We start from the raw sequence: 19,935 nt of genomic DNA on the forward strand, positions 1-19,935 counted from the left end.
TTCAGGAAAGCTTCATTTCTGTCTGTGAATGTGACTTTTTTAGTATGGATACCTGCTCAAATGAGTATCTAGTTTTGATACCAGTTTTATTATCGATGAGTATCTGATTTTTGATACTTTTGACTGCCCTAATACTTACACATTATCCGTTGTTTTCTTGGTCTTGGTTCAGTAGTGGTCCATATGTCTCTCCTCCCTTTTGCCCCCAGTCCCTCCTCTCTCTCTTTCTCTTGAGTTTTTCTTTCTTTTTTGAACACTTTTTCAAGTTCAGACTCAGAATGGAGCAGAACAGTGAACATCCAATGGTTTTCTCTGTCAAAGTCTACTGTTTACAAGAGGTAAGACACATTTTATCATTATAATGTGCGTTTTGTTATGTCATTTATGTAGGATGTAGTTATTTACTTAACTAACTTCTCCTTCTACTTTCACTTCAGTACTATTATTTTGAGGTAACTACTGCAAGGTGAAAGTAAAGGTTTTGGTTTAAGTCTACAAGTGAAGTATTGTCAGAATATTGGACAAGTTTGTGTTTTTCTTATTCTTATTTTTCTTAAAACATAAAAAACTGATCGTATAACCCTTTTTAAAGCAAGATTGATATTTAAGTTCAAATTCTTGAGTACTTTTCATGCCCCTCCACCAACTTCTTCAAATGATCTTTCACTTCTTCAAATGTCATAGTGCTGATTTAGGCCTGTTTAGTCCTCATTTGCTTATATTTGTGGGGACATATTTTCAGAAAAGTGCTGAACATGTTGAGATTGTGTGTTTTTTAGGAGATGCCGGGCCAAAGTGAAGTGAATGCAGATCTACAGTTCAAAATAAACAAACTCAACGGCCAAGATCTGTCCCTGTGTTTGACATCTGCAGCAGAGAACGGACTCCTCTCGGTAGAAGACGGTGAGAATGTCATAATGATCATTTTAAGATTAAAACATTTCAATAGAAATACTGTTTTTGGTACACGGGCACATTGGGCCGACAGAAGTTCAGGTGGTAGAATGTTTGTCCGCTGATCTGTAGGTCGGCTGTTCAAATCCCACTTTCAATCCACTGACTCACAGGTTGGTGCTTCGATTCCAGCTCCCACAGATTAAAGCTGTAGTTGTGTGCTTGGGCAAGACACTTAACCCACCTTGCCCTCAGTGTCTGTGTACTCTGGTGTATGAATGTGTGTGCGAATGGGTGTGTGGATGAGTGTTTTTTTGATGAAAACGCTGTATAAAAATCCATAGTAAAAGAAAAATTCTAATCTGTCAACTGGACAAAAGATAGACAGACATATCAGTAGCAGTAATCTGACTAGAACTGAAGAAGTGAAACATGAAGTCAGAAGGGTTTAATGAGTTCCACACAGGTAAAATGAACAATGAAGCAACGGGATCTCCTGAAAGGATAGAAGAGAGCCCTGACATGTGCATGTGACAGCTTTTATAGGGTGCCCCAATGTGTGTGTGTGTGTGTGTGTGTGTGTGGGTGTGTGTGTGTGTGTGTGTGTGAGAGGGGATTCCTTCTTCTAATCCGCACGGTGCCCTTGTAAAGTCTGGTTGTCAGATTTGAATTTTTCTTTTACTATGGATCAGACCTGCACGGCTGAAGGATTCCACAGACACTGCTCCATGTTGTCGAGATGTTATGGTGCTGGTGGAGAACTTGAACTTTAACGCCATACTCTGCAACATTCTGCGGCTCGTCTCCATAGAAACAAGCAGGTGGCCGACCCTCCATTAGAAAAGTTACATTACAGTTTTCGTTCATATTTTTCAGGAAACAAAATTCCACTTTTCCAGTTCCCCGTTTCCAAGCAGTTGGACTGTTGTCAGGCCGGGAGTCAGTCGTTCGTCATCACGTTTGAGAAACACAGCTACATTCTACAATTCAAAACTATAACAGGTTTGTACTATAGGCAAAGCAATAACATCTCCATTAGACAAGCAGGTGACTGACGCTCCACCAGAAATGTTACACAGTGCATCTTTGAAGTAAATACAGCTTTAATAATGATGATGGTTCTTTTGTGTCAGACATGAAGATATTTCAACAGCATCTGAGGAGACAAGAAGATAAAACTATTGGTGAAGGAGAAAGGACAGGAAACAAGGATGTAGGACCTAGGAGACACTTGAGACCTGAGGCTTCTCCTTTAAACTGTTATGAGGTAAAATTACACAAAATGTTTAATGGGGAATAGAGTTGAAATAGGTTTGGTTATAAAGTGTGTGATTAATAAAGCAAAATCTTATTATACCATTATGTTATATGAGATTACTTTACATTTGGTCCCTGTTTGGTCTGTAATAGTGCAAATAATATGTAACAATATCTTAGACATTCAGTACAATTTTCATAAAAATGTCTAATGTTGTATTTAATCCTGGTTTAATCCCGGTTTTGTCCTGGTGTAGATTTGGTTTAGTTCTGTTCTAGTTCCTGGTCCAAATGTTTAAATCCTGTTCTATGTCTGATAAGGTGTATGGAGTGTAAAAACACAGTGGAGCACTTCCTGTATCGCCACATGACATCACAAGGTGGAACAGAGTGTTTTCCATTTCAGACAACTCAGCCTAAATATGCAGGGTTTGTGTGTTAAACATGTGTCAATGAAGCAAAGCACAACTCCAGGTCTGTTTGTGATGAGGAAATAACATTATAACATAGATCAGAAAATAATGTAACATGGGCCCGTTAAGGTGGTATGTGTGATTTAAGGTGGTATTTTTGTTCCTTCAGTTCCACAGTTGTCTTTCGCAGCAGCAGAGCGTTCTACAGGACTATGGCCGAACAGCCACTTATCACAAAGCCATTCTGCTCAATGAAATGGATTTCAAGGACAAGGTACAGACCACTTTAAATATAATAATATAAAACTATCATATTTACTCTTGATATAAAGGGGCACTATGCACTTTTTAGGTGAATGGTCTGAAGCCTTTTTTACTTTGTAGAGATGTTATTGTTTTGCTACATACTGCATGTTTAAATATAAGTAGTACATAAATAAACTGTAGAATGGTCATATAACATTTTTTACCTTTCAAATGTCCAATATTTCTAATTAGAGCATTCCTTCTGGTTGTTTTGTTTTGGCAAGGCAAGTTTATTTGTATAGTACAGTTCATACATAAAGTCATTCAAAGTGCTTTACAGAATAAGAAAGACTTTAAAATCACACAAATCAAAATATAAATAGTCACAAATAATCATCATAAAATTAACATTAAAGGATACAAGTGCAGAATAAAAACCTTTCAGTCGTTTGCACAGCTAAACAGAACTGTTCTGAGCCTGAATTTAAACATTGTCAAAGTAGAGGCCTGTCTCACATCTTCATGAGACTGTTCCAGGTTTTAGCTGCAGAAAAATACAACACTGACTCTCCATATTTAGTCCTGACTCTGGGCACCAGCAGGAGGCCGATCCCTGAAGTCTTCAGAGTGTGAGATGGTTCATGTGGCTGAGATGTACTTTGGTGCTGGTTCATGGAGAGACTTGTTACAAGCAGAGCTGCTTTAAAGTCTATTCTCTGAGCCACAGGAGCCAGTGCAGAGACCTGAGCACAGGGCACATGTGTGAAGTACTTCCTGGTTCTGGTCAGGACCTGAGCAGCAGCGTTCTGGATGTACTGCTGTGTTCAGACTCGTTTGGAGAGGCCAGTGAGCAAGACGTTACAGTCGTCTAACCTACTGGAGACAAATGCATGGATAAGTCTCTCTAAGTCTGGTTTTGACAGTAAACCTTTGACTTTTGCAATGCTTTTAGATGGTAAAAAGCTGCAGATGTTATTGATTTGATGTGGCTGTTCAAGTCAAGTTCAAGTCTGAGCCCATTCTTACCTGATTTGAAGGTTTTAGAGAGAGACACTAGAGGTGACTGGCTACCAGACAAATCACAAACAATCCTTGTCTAAGCTTGTTTCCATTCAATACGTCTCCTATTTATAACAGTGGCTTAATGTAAATATTTTTGGTGGTCCTGTTAATCCGGTGTTTATTTATATATTTTCCCATAGGTGGTGTTGGATGTTGGTGGTTCGGGAATGTTGTCTTTCTTTGCCCTTCAGGCCGGAGCAGCTAAAGTTTACAGTCTGCAGTCTGGACCTATGGCTACATATACACAGGTTAGATTTATTATGTTCAGTTATATTAAAATCATATGAGACACTTCCCTGTAAAGTTTTTGACCTTTGATCCCGAGCCATTTTGGTCATCACAAACACAGTACTGACACTGTAGCCTAAACTGAGACCAAAGCAGGCCCTGACTTCCAAATTAGTACTAAGGGAACGGTCGAAATGTAGATTTTTCGAGATCCTGTTTTAGTCCTGGTTTAGTCCTGGTTTAGTTCTGAGTTTAGTCCTAGTTTAGTCTCAATTTTGATGTGGTGAGTGTACGAGTGTGTACCCTAACTCAGGACTAACCAGAAGAATAAACTAGTCACTATAGATACATATATAGATTTCTTATCATATAATGCCATATTATTTGACTGTGATAAGGATCAACTGCACAAACTTATTTCTACATTACATGACGTTGCATCTTATGGTTTAAACTCCTTTTAACTGACAACAATCATGTTTTGGAGGTCGCATAATGACCCCAGTTTCTGAAGCTATTCTGAAAAAAATGATTTCACTTTTCTTTATTTATATTGACCGAGACGACGTTGAACTTTGTGCCAGTTTTTGTTTTAGTAATTAGAGATATTAACCATAAACCAGGTCAAAACATCTGCAATTTGACAGTTAAACAGCAAACTCCGCTATAGGGGTTCGAGGACTTGAACACATCCCATTGCGAGATAGGGCCCGTACTAAGAGGTAAGTCCAAAATGGTAGAACCTATAGCGGTCTTTGTCCTGTAGCTGGCCTTGAACCTTGTGTTTGTTGGCTCACTGTTACACCTCACATTCAGAGCTCAGCAGCATTCTACAGAGTTAATGGTTCACAGCCACATCTGGACCACAATGCACTGGGGCACAAACTGGGGGAAGACAGATGTTTGGCTGTTAAACCTGGGGCATTAGTGCTGGAGATTACCCAACCCTGCTATAACTAATAACTTCATGAAGAGGAAGTGGAAGAGGTTAATGGTATTTCATATATCATATTTCTAAAGCCACATTATGTCACTTTTTAGACTAACATAAATACATGTTGTTGTTGTTTTTTTTTTTTTGGGGGGGGGGGGTTATGTTTTTTTTTTTCTTTTTTTCATTTTGGATGCTTTTATTCCACTAAAAATGTGCTATGAGCGGGCTTGCATCTCCATAAACCTGACTCTTATTTGGCGTGTAAGTGGACCTCCTCCTGCTTGTTTCCATGGAAATGTCATTCCTTCGCTATAATCCTCCACAGTACAGCATAAAATGTATCAATCTCCTTGGAGAATGTTCTGAAGTATGGTTTTAACTTTCTGTTTGGTTGTTTTACAAGAATATTGCGATTTAAAATGTGCAAATTATGACCAAATAATCCACGGATGTCAGAGATTATAACTATAGAACAGACACAAGCACAATATGTCTGATTTAAAAAGCATGAAGAAAATATGTTATCTCCCACATTGCAGCTTGTTTCCATGGAGATGTATAAGTTTAATGCCATGGAGATGTTATTGCTTTGCTTTGTCTGATCTGTAGATACTACCAGGTGGCTGACACTCCACCCAAAATGTAAAATCAAAATATCTAATAATATATTAGATTAAAATTCTAAATATCTAATAATATACCAACATAAATAAAAGAATTACCGTATTTTAAGTCGCACATTTTTTCATAGTTTGTCCGGGGGTGCGACTTATATGTGAAATTATCGCAAATATAGCGCCCTCACACCGTTCTCAGTGTGAGGGCGCTCTAGACTTGTACCAGTGTCTACTCCTCCTGTACAACTGAAAATTTAAAATTTCAACATTACGCTAATTTAAAAGACATCTGAGAAAGACTGAACAAAACTGCCCCCTACAAGAAAATTGCATTTTAGATGAAGGATGAAGAATTCAGTGGATTTAGTGATTTGGAGTGAGATCCAGAGTAAACTTGTTAACTTGTTTATTATGCTTTATTTATCTGATTAACTGTTAATATCTTACGTTAACAAACCAGACACATGTTCAGTTCTGTCTGTGCTTCTTGTAGCTGAATAAATATAAATGTCTTATGTTATCGTGCTGTACTTGGTCTAAGATTTTGCAAAATAAGTTTCCCTAAAAATGTGACTTATAGTCCAGTGCAACTTCATTATTATGCATTTTTTGGCTTGTGCGGCTTATACTCTGGAGTGACGTGTAGTTCATATAATACGGTACTTTTATCATTCCCCAATACTCCAGCGAAAATAATAATAACTTAAAAATAAAATATTAAATGAATTATTGTTCCTGTTTTTTCCTGTGCCTAACAACAAACTTACAATATTTACAAAACTCTATAGTACAGATACCTACACATGTTTGTCTTCTCTTTCTCTCAGTCCCTGGTCCAGTCGAATGATCAGTCTGGTCGGATCCTTGTCCTAAACCGGGACTTGGACTCAGTGGTTTGTCCAGAGGAAGTGGACCTCCTCCTCACAGAGCTGACTGGGCACCTGCTGCTGTCTGACCCTCAAATACACAAGGTCCTGAGTGTGAAGAAGTGGCTCAAATCTGGAGGTACCTGTTACTTTTACAGCAAGTTTAAAAATTCTCTAGCACCATAACTAAGGTTGTCAAAAGTATCGGAAATCAGATACTAATCAATAATAAAACTACCTGGATTACACAGATATAAGGCCACATGAGAGTATAAACAATGCCAGACGCTTTAATGAAGCAGCAGTGACTCTAGAGCATGCTGCTGTTGTGTCCTTTGGCAAGACACTTCACCCACTTTGCTTAGTCTGAATGCAGTGTGCCTATGTGCAAAATTGCGAAGAGACTTTGAGCATCTGGAAAAGTGCTTAAAGTTAGAAAAGCAATAATTTGTGTTTTTCCCTCATATTATATTGTTTTTTAGGTTTGATGTTTCCGTCCTGGGCCGATGTCCACTTGGCTCCTTTTAGCGACGAACAGCTTTATTTTGAAAACTACGCAAGAGCTGCTTTCTGGTTTGAAATCAACACTCACATAAAGAATACATACGTTTCACCCTCTTGTAGTCTTGTATGAGCCTCTTGTACATCATCACTTTTAAAATCCAGGAGACGTCACTGTAAAAATAAACGTTGAATCTTTCGAGACCCTCTTTAGTCCACGGTTGAAGACCCAAATATATTACAGTCTTGTCCCAGTTCTGGGTTAGTCTCTAGTCTGGTGTCTGGTCTAGCTTCTGGTCCCTGGTTTGGTCCCTGGTCTGGTCTCTGGTCCGTGTCTCCTGAGCTGTAAAACGGTCCATTTCAGTCCAGACCTGAATCAGCAAAAGTCCAAATGATATGGCCTAGAACTCTTGACTTCCACACCAGGCATTATTTGCATATTTTGTATAGAGTTCAACTTAAGATTTAAAAGAAAAATAAACATGCTAACAATATTATCTGTGGGAGCTTTAAACATAATTGCAGTATCAATTTCAATATTTTGTTTGTAAGTGGTTTTAAGTGGAAAATTGGCATGCTAGCTTGTGGCTATTCAGCTAAGATAACAGTGTATGTCCAAGTGACACCACCAGCCCAGCAGATCTGTGGACGCGGCCCCATACACAGTAAGAACGTTATTTTTGAGAAATAAAACCACCTTTAATGACATTTTATATGCCTTTTAATGCCAAATAATGCCCTGTAAAACCCCTGACTGTGAACTCTGCAGCTCTGAGGCCTGATCTGCAGAAAAGACAGAAAAAAAACAACATTTGTTGCATAATGAGAAAGAATATTAGTGAGGGCGCAGTGTCATTACTCTTTCCAAAAATGAGGTATAATTTTCTAGGGAGGCACCAATCCAGCTTTGTCAGTTCTTATACAGATTCCAGTGCTATTGCTCTAATCTGTCGATACTCACTATCCACCGATACCAGAGCAGAGACTGAGAACAGCATTTACAGTATTTCATTTAAAACTAAAATAAAATAAGACAAAACTGATCCAGATGTGTTATGTAGATGATATTTATCTCTCAAGTAACTACAGAACAACTCGGGGAATGAATAAAAGTTAAAAAAAATTAGACTTTCTGGGCCGATTACGTCAATGTATATGTCCAACCAGGATATCGCTTAAACCAATATTTGGAACTTGATATCCAATCTGAGCAAATTTTCAGTATCGGCGTCAATATCCAATACTAGTATCAGATTAATGCATCCCTATGATTTTTCTTTAACTTAAGTTGATATGTTTTCTTTGTCAGCCTCTTTCCCAAAACACCAGTTATGTTTAAAACCTCAGAGCATTTGCACAGTCTACCCTCACTGCTGTTGTCTGCAGGTGTTTTATTGTTTTTAACATTTCTGAGCTGATTTATTTTCACATAAAGAGGTCTGGTCTCATTAAAATAATCAGACTTGGCCTGTTGACACTGACATGAAAAACCTGATTTGGGCCAAATGAGACTGGACGTGCAGTGTGAACGCAGCTTCACACACACTCACTAAACACAGTGCACAGAACCTTCACTGCACTAGAACAGTTCAGAACAGTTATGTTTCATGAACAATGCTCCAGTATGTGAGTTTACGGAGGTCAGGCTCGGTCAGCGTCCAGGAATGAGCAAAATCTTTCAGACAAAAGCATTAGAAACAGCTGTGGTAATACACACAATTAACTTTGAACTATGTCTCTATTCAAATGCAACAGCAACAAGGAAAATAAACCAGGACTCAACGAGGGCTTAATATCAAGACTAAACCAAGACTAAACCAAGAATAAAAATAGAGAAAAAAATAAAAGTTCAAACCAGTTTCACAAGAGGACCAGGGTTAACAAGAACTAGAACCAAACCTGGTCTTTCAAAAATATGGATAATTAGATATTAATTGAAGTATTGAAACTAGATACTCATTTGAGAATCTAAAAAAGTCACATTCACAGGACAGAAATGAACCTTACCTGAAGAGCTTTAGAATGATTTTGAGTCCACCAGAAAAGCTACTTACTGCGTCTTTTACTTTTGTTTTTGTTGCGTTTGTTTTTTAGGCAGCAGAGGAATTTCTATGGAATAAACCTGAGTCCTCTTCACAACTCTGCAGTGGATGAGTTTTTTCGACAGCCCATAGTGGTAAAGTTATACACTATTTTAATCCATCATCTGTATGTATTTTATTTGAATTATTTTGTATTTAATTATTTCAGGACACATTTGAAGTCCAGATCCTGATGTCTCGCTCGGTCAAACATCAGATTAACTTTAAAGAGGCAACACCAGAAGATCTACAAAGGTTTAATCTGTTCATATTTGCATAATAAATGAATATTATACATAACTCAAATAATGAAATATAGACTTATAATAAGCATCTATAGATTTAATAAATTACATCTTTTACATATAATACTTAGATGAGCGGATAGTTTATAGGTTAAGTAGAGAGACTTCTATTTATCTGTCCATGTATCTGTCAAACGGCCAGGTAACAGGTCAGATCTGTGGAGAGGCGATGTCGCTCACAGCCAGAATACAATAACAACACCTGTAGTTGAATAATTGCAAGATAGAGAAGTTTAATGCAATACGGTGGAAGATTGCAGGCAAAGCATTAAGATCTCCATGGAGACAAGCAAATAGCGGAGCCTCTATCAGAAAAGTTACATAGTGCACCTTTAAAGTGAACTGTTTCATTTATTTCAGATTGGAGATTCCCTTCATGTTCACTCTACAACAGTCTGGTTTGGTTCATGGACTGGCCTTCTGGTTTGATTTGGCATTTCAAGGATCCAAGTATGAATGACGTTACTCTAAAACAAATAAATACAATAATAAATAAATAATGTAACTATTTTTCTGTTATGTAGAGCAACTGTTTGGATGTCTACCGCCCCGACAGAACCTCTAACCAGATGGTACCAGGTTCGATGCTTGTTTCAAACTCCACTCTTTGCCAAAATGGGACAAACTTTGACTGGGACTGTTTTACTGGCGGCTAATGACAGGTGAATATCATTACAAGAGTTAGTACTACGTTTTAATATCACTCTTGTGTTTCAAATTCAGTTAATGCAAATTCAGTTAATGTTTCAAATTCAGTTAATGCTAGATATACTAGATGTCATGTAGGTATTGTCTAATATTTTATAATGCTTGCTGCTTTACAGTTACACTTGAATTAACTTAAACCTTTTTTTTTTTTTAGACAAAGTTATGACATCCACATCACAGCTACCATTGACCAATCAGGATTCACTTCTGGAAATGTTTTGGATCTTAAAAACCCATTCTTTAGGTAATTTTCTTCCTTTTTATTTTTGGGCATAACTAACTATAACATTTTATTATGCTGTACATAGACAAAATCAATGTGTGTATATCTGTGTCTGGGTTTTAAGGATGCCCTCCTGGTTCCACAGTTAAAGACCAAAGCAAGATATCCAAAAGTGGCACATTCCTTTCTCATTTGAGGAAATCTGAAGGTAAAAGGGTAAATTAATTATTATATAGTATACGTGTTTTGTTGTTGATTTTTATGTGAAGCACTGTGGTCAGCTGAAGTTGTTTTAAATCTGATATATAAATAAACTTGAATTGAATTGAAATGAAATTATTATATTATACCAATTTATTTGACAAACAGGTGAAGTATTTACACAATCAGCCCACTAGAGGGCACTAAATAACAGCTTTCTTTGAGGGAGTTTACTTGTGCAAACCAAAAACATTGTATAGCTTTATTTTAAGTAGGTTTATCTAAATATAAGCCTAACACTTTTTTCTTTTGTCTATAAAGGGCCGTCTGATGACTGAAAGTTCCGTGTTGTCCAATCTACTCATAACACATTTAGATAGAAATATAATAATAATAGTAATACTATTTTTTCATTTAAATGTTGTTTAAAATATGTGTAAGAATTATATATAAATAAATACAGGGCCTACTTATTGTACTTTCTGTTTATTTATTTTACACCAGATTACTGTTTTTCAATACATGTAAAAAATAAAATGTAATTACGTAACTATTAAAAAAAAAATATATATATATATTCTTAAATCTAACCTCAAATTCTTCTTTCACTAAGATACAAAATTGAGTGGGTAAAAATAATGATTTTTTTTTTTTAAATGCAACAATTGTAGATTAGAAAAGTGGCTTTGAGTTTAGAGCACACGTTATATTCTGAACGGAAGGTAATAGTAATATTTACGATTTTTTTAACAATATTTTTGTTTTAAAATTAATTACATAGCCCAATCTATGTTTATAGTTCGTTGCATTGCTTCTTTGATTAATTATAATATATTTTTGCCATATTTTATTTGTTGCAGTTGAAGGATAGCGACACTGGGTGGCGAAAGTGCGCTTAATAAATTCAAAGAAGAAGCACGCCGTTCCTTGTAGCATCTTCAGTGCCAATGTAGCTAACTAATCTGATAAAAAACCCTACTTTGTAACCTGATTTTCTTTAACTAAACGCGAAACGCAACTGCAGACATTTCAAAGAAGCCTTATTTTACCCGCTCGGAACATTTGACAGGATGTTGGCCACGGGAGCCGTAAGTTTTAAAATTGTTTATGTTAGCATGATTGCTGATAGCGGGTTAGCATTGCATTCAAGAAGATAACGATGCAGAAGATTGCATTTATTGCATCTTTAATATGGGAATTATTATTAATTTTGTTTTCATTTTTACGGTAGCATTAGGACAGAATGTACAACTTGTGCAGTTAACAGTGCTTTAAACATGACAACGGATGATAGCCACTACTTGTTCCAATGCGAACCTAAAGTAAATTCTGTTTTTCACAATTTACGTAACTGTTTTTTCTATTAAAATAAATATTCATTGTTTTATACCTGTTACACTAGATGGCCCCCTTTTAGTCTTGTTTATAGGTGCATTATGTGACGTTTCTGGTGAATGGTCTGCCACCTGCTTGTCTCTTTGGAGATGTGGATGTAATAGTATTGCCTGTTATGTTCCACACTATGGCATTAAAAATTGCGTATCCCCAAGGAGACAAGCAACTCATAGTAGAACGCATGTTTTTTTTTTGTTAAGCAATAAGAATTACTGCAAAATAGGCAAGTATGCCATACAGTGGAACATTCCAGGCAATGAAAACACATGGAGAAAGGCAGCTAGGTAATGGACCCCCACTAGAAAAGTTGTATATAACACAAGACCAGGTTCAGTCATATTTTGTAGGACTGCTGCAACTATTATTTTAGTTGTTGATTTCAGCTTTTATTATTGATAAATAGATATAATTAGTGAACCAGTCTACAATTATTACTTTTGTTTAATTCGCTTTCTAAAACAACAAATATAGGTTCAAATGTGGTCACTAAATGCGTCTAGTCTATATTCTAGATGATGATTACAATGACCTCCCTTCTCTCTTCTGTGTGCGCAGGCTGTGACGTCCGCTCTGGCGCAGGTGGACCGTGAGAAGATTTACCAGTGGATAAATGAGCTGTCAAGTCCCGAGACCAGAGAGAATGCTTTACTGGAGCTCAGCAAGAAACGCGAGTCTGTGCCGGACCTCGCGCCTATGCTCTGGCACTCCTGTGGCACCATCGCTGCACTATTACAGGTGAAAGAGGAGGTGGACTGAGTTTTAGCAATTGGTAGCTGTTATTTTTATCAAGTAAATTATTTCATCATAGATTTCATCAATGCCATATTTTTGCTGAGTAAAACTAAATAAATTGTAAGCGTAATAACAAAAATAGTGATTACAAGTGACAGCAGCTCAGTTGGTAGAATGTTTCTCCACTGATCCAATGGTTGCTGGTTTGAATCCCGCTCGCGATATAAACATCATTGGTTGAGCAGTCAGGTCCACTCACCCACAGGTTGGTGGTACAATTCCAGCTCCCACAAATGAATGCTGTCCTAGTGGCAAGACACATAACCCACCTCACCCCAGTGTCTGTGTGCTCTGGTGTATGAATGTGTGTGTGAATGGGTGAGTGGTTCCTTGATTTAAAGAGCTTTGAGTGGAAGGTGGAAAATCACTATGTAAAAATGTGGCCATTTGACCATTTAAACTACTAAAAGTACAAATTTTTATAGAATGACAATAACTAAACATGATGATGAAAACAAGTGGAAACAAGATCCACGTTTCTCTTTTCAATCCTAGAGCTCAAAACCAGATTGTTTACAAATTCAGTGTCCAAAAAATGTGTATCCCATGAAGCAATGTTGTACAGTTTATCATAGTTAAAATAAAACTCTGCATCTTCTGGTTGATGAAATACATGTTATGGATTTATATTTCAAACAAAAAACAACAATAATGCTGTGTTCTTTTTATTTGTAGGAAATTGTAAACATCTACCCTTCCATCAACCCTCCCACTCTGACGGCTCATCAGTCCAACCGAGTCTGCAACGCTCTGGCTCTGCTTCAGTGTGTCGCTTCACATCCAGAAACCAGGTCTGAACAATCAAAACATTTAAAGGTGCACTGTGTAACTTTTCTGGTGGAGGGTTAGTCACCTGCTTATCACTATGGAGATGTTCTTGCTTTGCTGGGAATTTTCCACAGTTAAGCATTTTATTTTTTCTGTCTTCATGTAGAAAGTAGAGTAGAGCAATATCATCTCCAGGGGACAAACAGGCAGCAAACTCTCTACCAGAAAAATGACATCATGCAACTTTAATGTAATATGCCAATATAATGCACATTTGTCATTAGACCATGGGTACAGATAATTCTCCTCTCTTTATGAAAATCAGTGACATGTATATAATGGATTCACATTCATGTTTTCAATCTTTTTTTCTTTTTTTTTCCCAGGACAGCCTTCTTGGCCGCTCACATCCCTCTCTTCCTCTACCCGTTCCTTCACACAGTCAGTAAAACAAGGCCATTTGAATACCTCAGACTCACCAGCTTAGGAGTCATTGGTAAGAAACCAGAAACACTATTTTGCTTGGATTTTCTGACCATAGTATTGACAAAAATATTGAAAATATTATCGTGAACTCACCATAGATTTATTTATAAAAGTAAGAGCAATGATCACTGACAGTCTTGGTTTAGTTCTAGTTTAGTTCTAGATTAGTCCTAATTTAGAACCTGATTTTGTCTACTTTTGTCACCTTTTTGTCACAGATTAGTTCCTGTTCTGTCACGGTTTAGTCCTGTTTTCGTCAATTCAGTTTTATTTATATAGCACATTTAAAAAACTCTTCAGCACAAGAGCTTCACATAAAAAGTCCTGGTTCAGTCCTGATTTTGTCAAGGATTAGTCTTGGTTCTATTCTGATTCTGTCTTGGTTTAGTCCTGGTTTAGTCCTGGTTTAGTCCTGGTTTAGTCCTGGTTTAGTCCTGGTTTAGTCCTGGTTTAGATCATCAATCATTTTTAGAGAGCTGCAATTTACTTAGAGTTCTTAGAGTCTCCAAAACATGAATGACCAACATTATCATAGATTTGATTAGAACTGAATTATTAATGTAGGCACTGAATTGTTTTGCTTTTAGTTACCTATTCAACATTATAAATTATTTTACATTTTCCAGGTGCTCTTGTAAAAACAGATGAACAGGAGGTGATCAACTTCCTATTAACCACCGAGATTATCCCACTGTGCCTTCGGATCATGGAGGCAGGCAGCGAGCTCTCAAAAACGGTATTTAGGATATGTTATTCAACTCATTTGGTAACCCTTTATATGAACTACACCTTAAAGCATGTACACTTCACAATCATAATGAACAAATGGAATTATTTAGAATAAAATAAATAAATAACAAATAAGGTTAAGAATGATTCAGATTTAATAACTACTTAAATAAGGGGAGAGTTAGGATTAGAGTCTTTAAAAACCTGAATCATTTTTAATAAAATATTTCTTCTTTATAATAACTACAGTTTTAAAGCATGAACAAAGACTTAATTCATAAAGTGTTACCCTATTTTTTATAAAACAAAAATATACCTAAAATATAAGAATTTATTTTTAAAATGTTTGTTCTTTATTATTCTATAAAACCTCTGCTGCTGTTAAGATCTGTTATTCCATAAAGCTACTGTCTACTAAAATTAAATTATGTATTTTGAAATAAATGTTAATTTATTTATTTTTTTAACTTTCTGTCTAAATGTGTGATTTTTGTGATTTCCAGGTTGCCACTTTTATTCTTCAGAAAATCCTTTTAGACGACACTGGGCTGGCCTACATTTGTCAGACCTACGAACGTTTCTCTCACGTGGCCATGATTTTAGTGAGTTGGCACAAACTCACACATCATATCATATAAATGCATTTATTTTTAATACGTAATATGTTGTTATTTTGTTTCAGGGTAAAATGGTTCTTCAGCTCTCAAAAGAGCCGTCAGCCCGACTGCTCAAACATGTTGTACGCTGCTACTTAAGACTTTCAGACAACTCCAGGTAAATGTCTTTGATAATTATCATCACATTTCTTTGTTATTGAATAACCAGACATTTAAATGTTGTTATTAAATGTGTAGTTTGTTTTTTAGAGGAAAAAATATATTCTATGTAGGCTATAAAGTTTTTGTTTTATGTCAGTATGCTGCATCTGTCTACATGGCAGAAGTCACTGTCGAAGGGGTTCAGAATGATGAACACTGTTGCCATAGCAATTTAAAACTCAATATAAAATCTCATCAAATTAAGACCAATTGGACTGTGATGAGATGATGTAATCAAATGTATTTTAGCATTAACACCTCCTTTCATTTGGGTCTACTGCCACTGTTCCCTCCAAGCTGCGCGCGTGCGCAATTGCGCACTGCTGACGCTGTCTCTGCACACAGAAAATCTGCGCTGCGCACAAAAATATCGAACCGGAGTTGAAAATAAAATAAACACACAACAATTCATTCTGCGCTATTTTTCAATGTGAGTCAGTGAGTGTGACCAGGGACGAGCTGCTCCAGCCAATTATGTGATTCACATACGTGTTTGCACCGCTCATCAACGTCATTGACAGGCTCCTCATGCGCCGCTATCAGTGTTTTAGCCGATGTGGCCAATGTGGGCCGTGTCTCAATTTGCCAAACTGGCCTTAGAATCACCATTCGAAGTGTGCGTCGAAGGGCAGTTACGTAATTTCCGGTGCGACAAGGGCTGTCCCATTTCAACGCACCTGACTGAATGCGCCTGACAAACCTGCCCTTCCCTTTCCACCGTTTCCATGGAGAATGGACGCAACCGAAGCGTACATCCATGCACACTTCACGCACTTCTATATCCCATCCTGCACCGCGACTAGGCGAGAAACAGAAGAAAATGGAGTCCGTTGCGCAATACACGTTCAAATGTTCGTACTGGTTTACCTCATCTACAACAGTGCGACATGAAACTGTTAAATCTGAATAAAGATCTGTACAGTGTGTTTGATGATTAAAAAGGAGTTACATGGAATAAAGGAATGTGCAGTTATTGCTACACAATAAGAGACATTATTATCATTAGAAATTATTACTGCAATAAGAATATAAGAATGTTCACCACCGTCATCACGCACACACCACTTGGGTGAAGTGTCTTGCCTAAGGACACAATGGCAGAAGTTGGTCCGAGCGGGACTCGATCCTCCAACCTCTGTCACAGAATGACTCACACTGTCACATGTACAGTGTATTTTTAATTTCCAGTGTGTGTTTGTTTACATTTTGAAGTGTGTGTGTGTTTAACTGTTTGCAGTTTGTGGTTTGTAAATATATATTTATTTTGATCCATACCACTTGTTTTGAATATATTTTATATACAAAGACACATTATAAATGTGTTTTGTTATGATATGTAAATGTACAGTAATAGAGCAGCTGGGTGTGCAGATACAGATTCCTCTCAGTGTGTATTGGTCATTGACTGTCACTAGTTTATGAGTTGTAAAAATCAAATGATCGTGTCATATACTGAAAAAGAGTTAACGGACTGTCTCCCAGACACAGTAGGACAATCTCACTCAGTCACAGCAAAAGCTTCACACATTGGCTTATACTCATAATACAAGTCAGAGCTTTATAATAAAAATGTTAAGTGTGTTTTCAACATTGGATTTTACAGTTGTCTTGGTTTGGTTGGAAGCTCATGTTTTGCCATAGTTCAAATTAAATATTCATACTTCCAATAGCATTAACACACTACACAGGTCATGAGCAAGATTTTTGTCATTTTCATTGTATAAGTGGCTAAAGCACTTAATTAAAAGTCTTATAACAGAAATGTAAATGTGGTAATTTGATTCTTTTAATAAAACATTTAACTTGGATGGATGCGATGCAGCATGACCACAGTGCGCATGTCTGATGTTGCTCACAGTGCTCCATGGGGCCGCTCAGGGAGTTTGTGTGTTTGCTCAGACTCGTGAAAAATTAGAGGGAACATCTACTGCCATGTTCTCTTTCAAAACTGACAAAAAAACCAAAACATAACAATATTTGCTGTTTCTTAATCGATTTCAGAGCCAGAGAAGCCTTACGACAGTGCCTCCCAGATCAGCTCAAAGACACGACGTTCGCACAGGTTTTAAAGGACGACACCACCACAAAGCGCTGGCTGGCCCAGTTAGTGAAAAATCTCCAGGAGGGACAGGTGACCGACCCACGAGGCATCCCACTCACCCCTCAATGATCCTGGGGTCCACTTAGATCAGAGAGGGGGGTAACAACCATCGATCAACCACCAATAAGCACAAACCAGCCAAAAACCTGCCAATAAACCAGAACAAGGAACAGTTGTGCAGTATTCAAATGGACTTTATCTGTTAGTCATTTGTTTGTATTGAGCTAATATTGGTATTGATTTTAACTAAAGCTGTACTGTAAACTGCAGCAACTGCCAATGGGAAATAAACCGATTAAATGTGAAAACTATTTTGAGCTTATGTTTTTATTTAACAACACAATTTTAGCCATGTTTACTGTCCATGTGGTTCAGAATTATGAAAAATGTGGACCGTTCCCATAGCGATTAACAATTTAAAATGAAATATGTTTTGAAAGGGGAAAAAAGTCACGTATAACAGGATTTAAGACAAAAAGTTATGATTATTTATGGGACTAATAGTAAGATAAAAAGTGCACAGTGTAACCTTTCTCATGAAGGGTCAGCCACCTACTTGTTTCTGTGGAGATGTTACTACTTGGCTTGGAATATTCCACAGTATAGCTTTAAACCTGTCTCCATGAAACAAGAAGTGTTTTGTTTTTTAGCAGTATATATATGCCTGTAATTGAATAAATGCAAGATGGATAAGGTTAATGCCTTACTATGGAACATTCTAGGCAAAACAATTACGTTTACCTGTCCTACCCCTCCCTCAGAATTAATTAAAAATATTTTGTACAACATACTCCTGTGAATTTGATTTTTTTCTTTTTGTTTTGAAAGGTTGGCATTGTTAAAAACATTTCTTGGCTTTAATTTGTTTGTTTTTTTCAGATTGTAACAAACCCAGTAGCTTTCCCTTAACTTTCTTCACTCGTAGGTCAATGTGGTCCAGTGACTTGCAAGGAGACATTTGCAATGTCTTCTGGGTAACGTAGTTTCCTTTTCCATTGTGAGGGAGCCCCTTCATTTTACTCTTGGCCAAGTCGCTGTAATTTGACCAGTGTAACTTAAACCAAAGTATTTATTATTAATCCCCCAGAACTTGAGCAGGGAACAAGGTTGCAGGGTTAAAAACAAAAGAGGCACTTACAAATTTCAAAATGTTTTCAAAATTTTCCATGCATTTTGAATCGAAATCCACAATTCTGTTACAGCTACCGTGCATTTTTGATCTACAGCTTTAGATACTGACTTAGCGTCTTGTCCTGTTGCACCTAACTCAAATTAGCGTATAAATATTTAAAGAGAAGAAACGTTAGCCTAAACTCAATGTGTTATTTTGTCACCGGTGGCTCACTTGGCGAAAAAGAACCTCGGTGGTCCTAAGTCAAATCTGATGCACTGGTTTAATGTAGAAACAATAGAACTAAGTAATAAAAGTGATACATTTGGATTTAATATATACAGAGGTGGGTAGTATTCAGTTACATTTATGTGAAAATTTGAACTTTTCAGAGTACTTTTCTAGCCGCATACTTTTACTTCAACTTGAGTAAGCAACAGTACTCTTACTTGAGTAAAAGTTGTGCTTCCTCTTCCCACTGTGACTAAGTCTAAGTGACAAAAGCTTTATGTCGACAAGATGAAATGATTTGAACATTTGTGTTTCTTGCAGCGCTCCTTCAGATATTATTCAGATTATTAGTTTTGTCCTTCAAATTACATTCACTTCAAATTATAAATCAGATGCTACTAGTTACTTTTTAAGCTATACTTTTAGTACTTTTCCCAAATATTTTTTCACTCCTCCTTGAGACCTCTTGGACCACTACTTTGTACTTCTACTTGGGTAATACCATTTTAAAGTAATGTTACTCTTGAGTATAATTTTTGACTACTCTACTCCCACCTCTGATAAATAGAAGTAGGCTGGGAAAGTTGTAATGATCATTTTAGAACCACATTTATTTATTATATTAACACATTAACACATTTTTCCTCATTTATTCATTTTAATGTATTAATATTTATGAATAATTCTTAATAATTTGAAGGGATTAAAATATATATATATATAGTACGCATAAGAAATATTTATAATTCATTTTAGACTTTTATTTACCCAAGGATGACAACAACTACCATCAACTATCTCTACCATTAAAAGCATCACTATTACTACTATTCTGCTTGTGTCCATGGAGATGTTACTCCTTTGCCTGCAATGTTTCACTTTATGGCATTAAAAGTATCTATCTGACGTTTATTTAGGAAACATATGTGTTTCTATGGGTGTTTTTGTTGCTAAAAAAAACTACCTAC

The 19,935-nt window shown here is 36.7% G+C and overlaps 2 protein-coding genes across 2 annotated transcripts; both read left to right on the forward strand.

Annotated features, from left to right (window-relative positions):
• Positions 1 to 278: 278 nt before the first annotated feature.
• LOC117385152 (histone-arginine methyltransferase CARM1-like) lies at positions 279 to 10,484 on the forward strand. Its single transcript, XM_055228717.1, has 14 exons — positions 279 to 338; positions 780 to 903; positions 1,771 to 1,896; positions 2,028 to 2,161; positions 2,734 to 2,838; positions 4,013 to 4,120; positions 6,479 to 6,656; positions 7,000 to 7,090; positions 9,113 to 9,194; positions 9,269 to 9,354; positions 9,765 to 9,854; positions 9,929 to 10,066; positions 10,267 to 10,356; positions 10,421 to 10,484. The coding sequence occupies exons 1-14, from the start codon at positions 279 to 281 to the stop codon at positions 10,482 to 10,484; spliced, it is 1,476 nt and encodes a 491-aa protein (XP_055084692.1).
• Positions 10,485 to 11,470: 986 nt separating this feature from the next.
• cnot9 (CCR4-NOT transcription complex subunit 9) lies at positions 11,471 to 18,415 on the forward strand. Its single transcript, XM_033977422.2, has 8 exons — positions 11,471 to 11,624; positions 12,487 to 12,666; positions 13,399 to 13,514; positions 13,878 to 13,987; positions 14,604 to 14,713; positions 15,210 to 15,308; positions 15,389 to 15,480; positions 17,526 to 18,415. Exons 1-8 carry the CDS (start codon positions 11,607 to 11,609, stop codon positions 17,692 to 17,694), a joined length of 894 nt encoding a protein of 297 aa, XP_033833313.1. The 5' UTR covers positions 11,471 to 11,606; the 3' UTR covers positions 17,695 to 18,415.
• The last annotated feature ends 1,520 nt before the right edge of the window (positions 18,416 to 19,935 follow it).

Source organism: Periophthalmus magnuspinnatus, chromosome 2 (assembly GCF_009829125.3).
Source record: "Periophthalmus magnuspinnatus isolate fPerMag1 chromosome 2, fPerMag1.2.pri, whole genome shotgun sequence".
NCBI classification, from domain to species: Eukaryota; Metazoa; Chordata; class Actinopteri; order Gobiiformes; family Gobiidae; genus Periophthalmus; species Periophthalmus magnuspinnatus.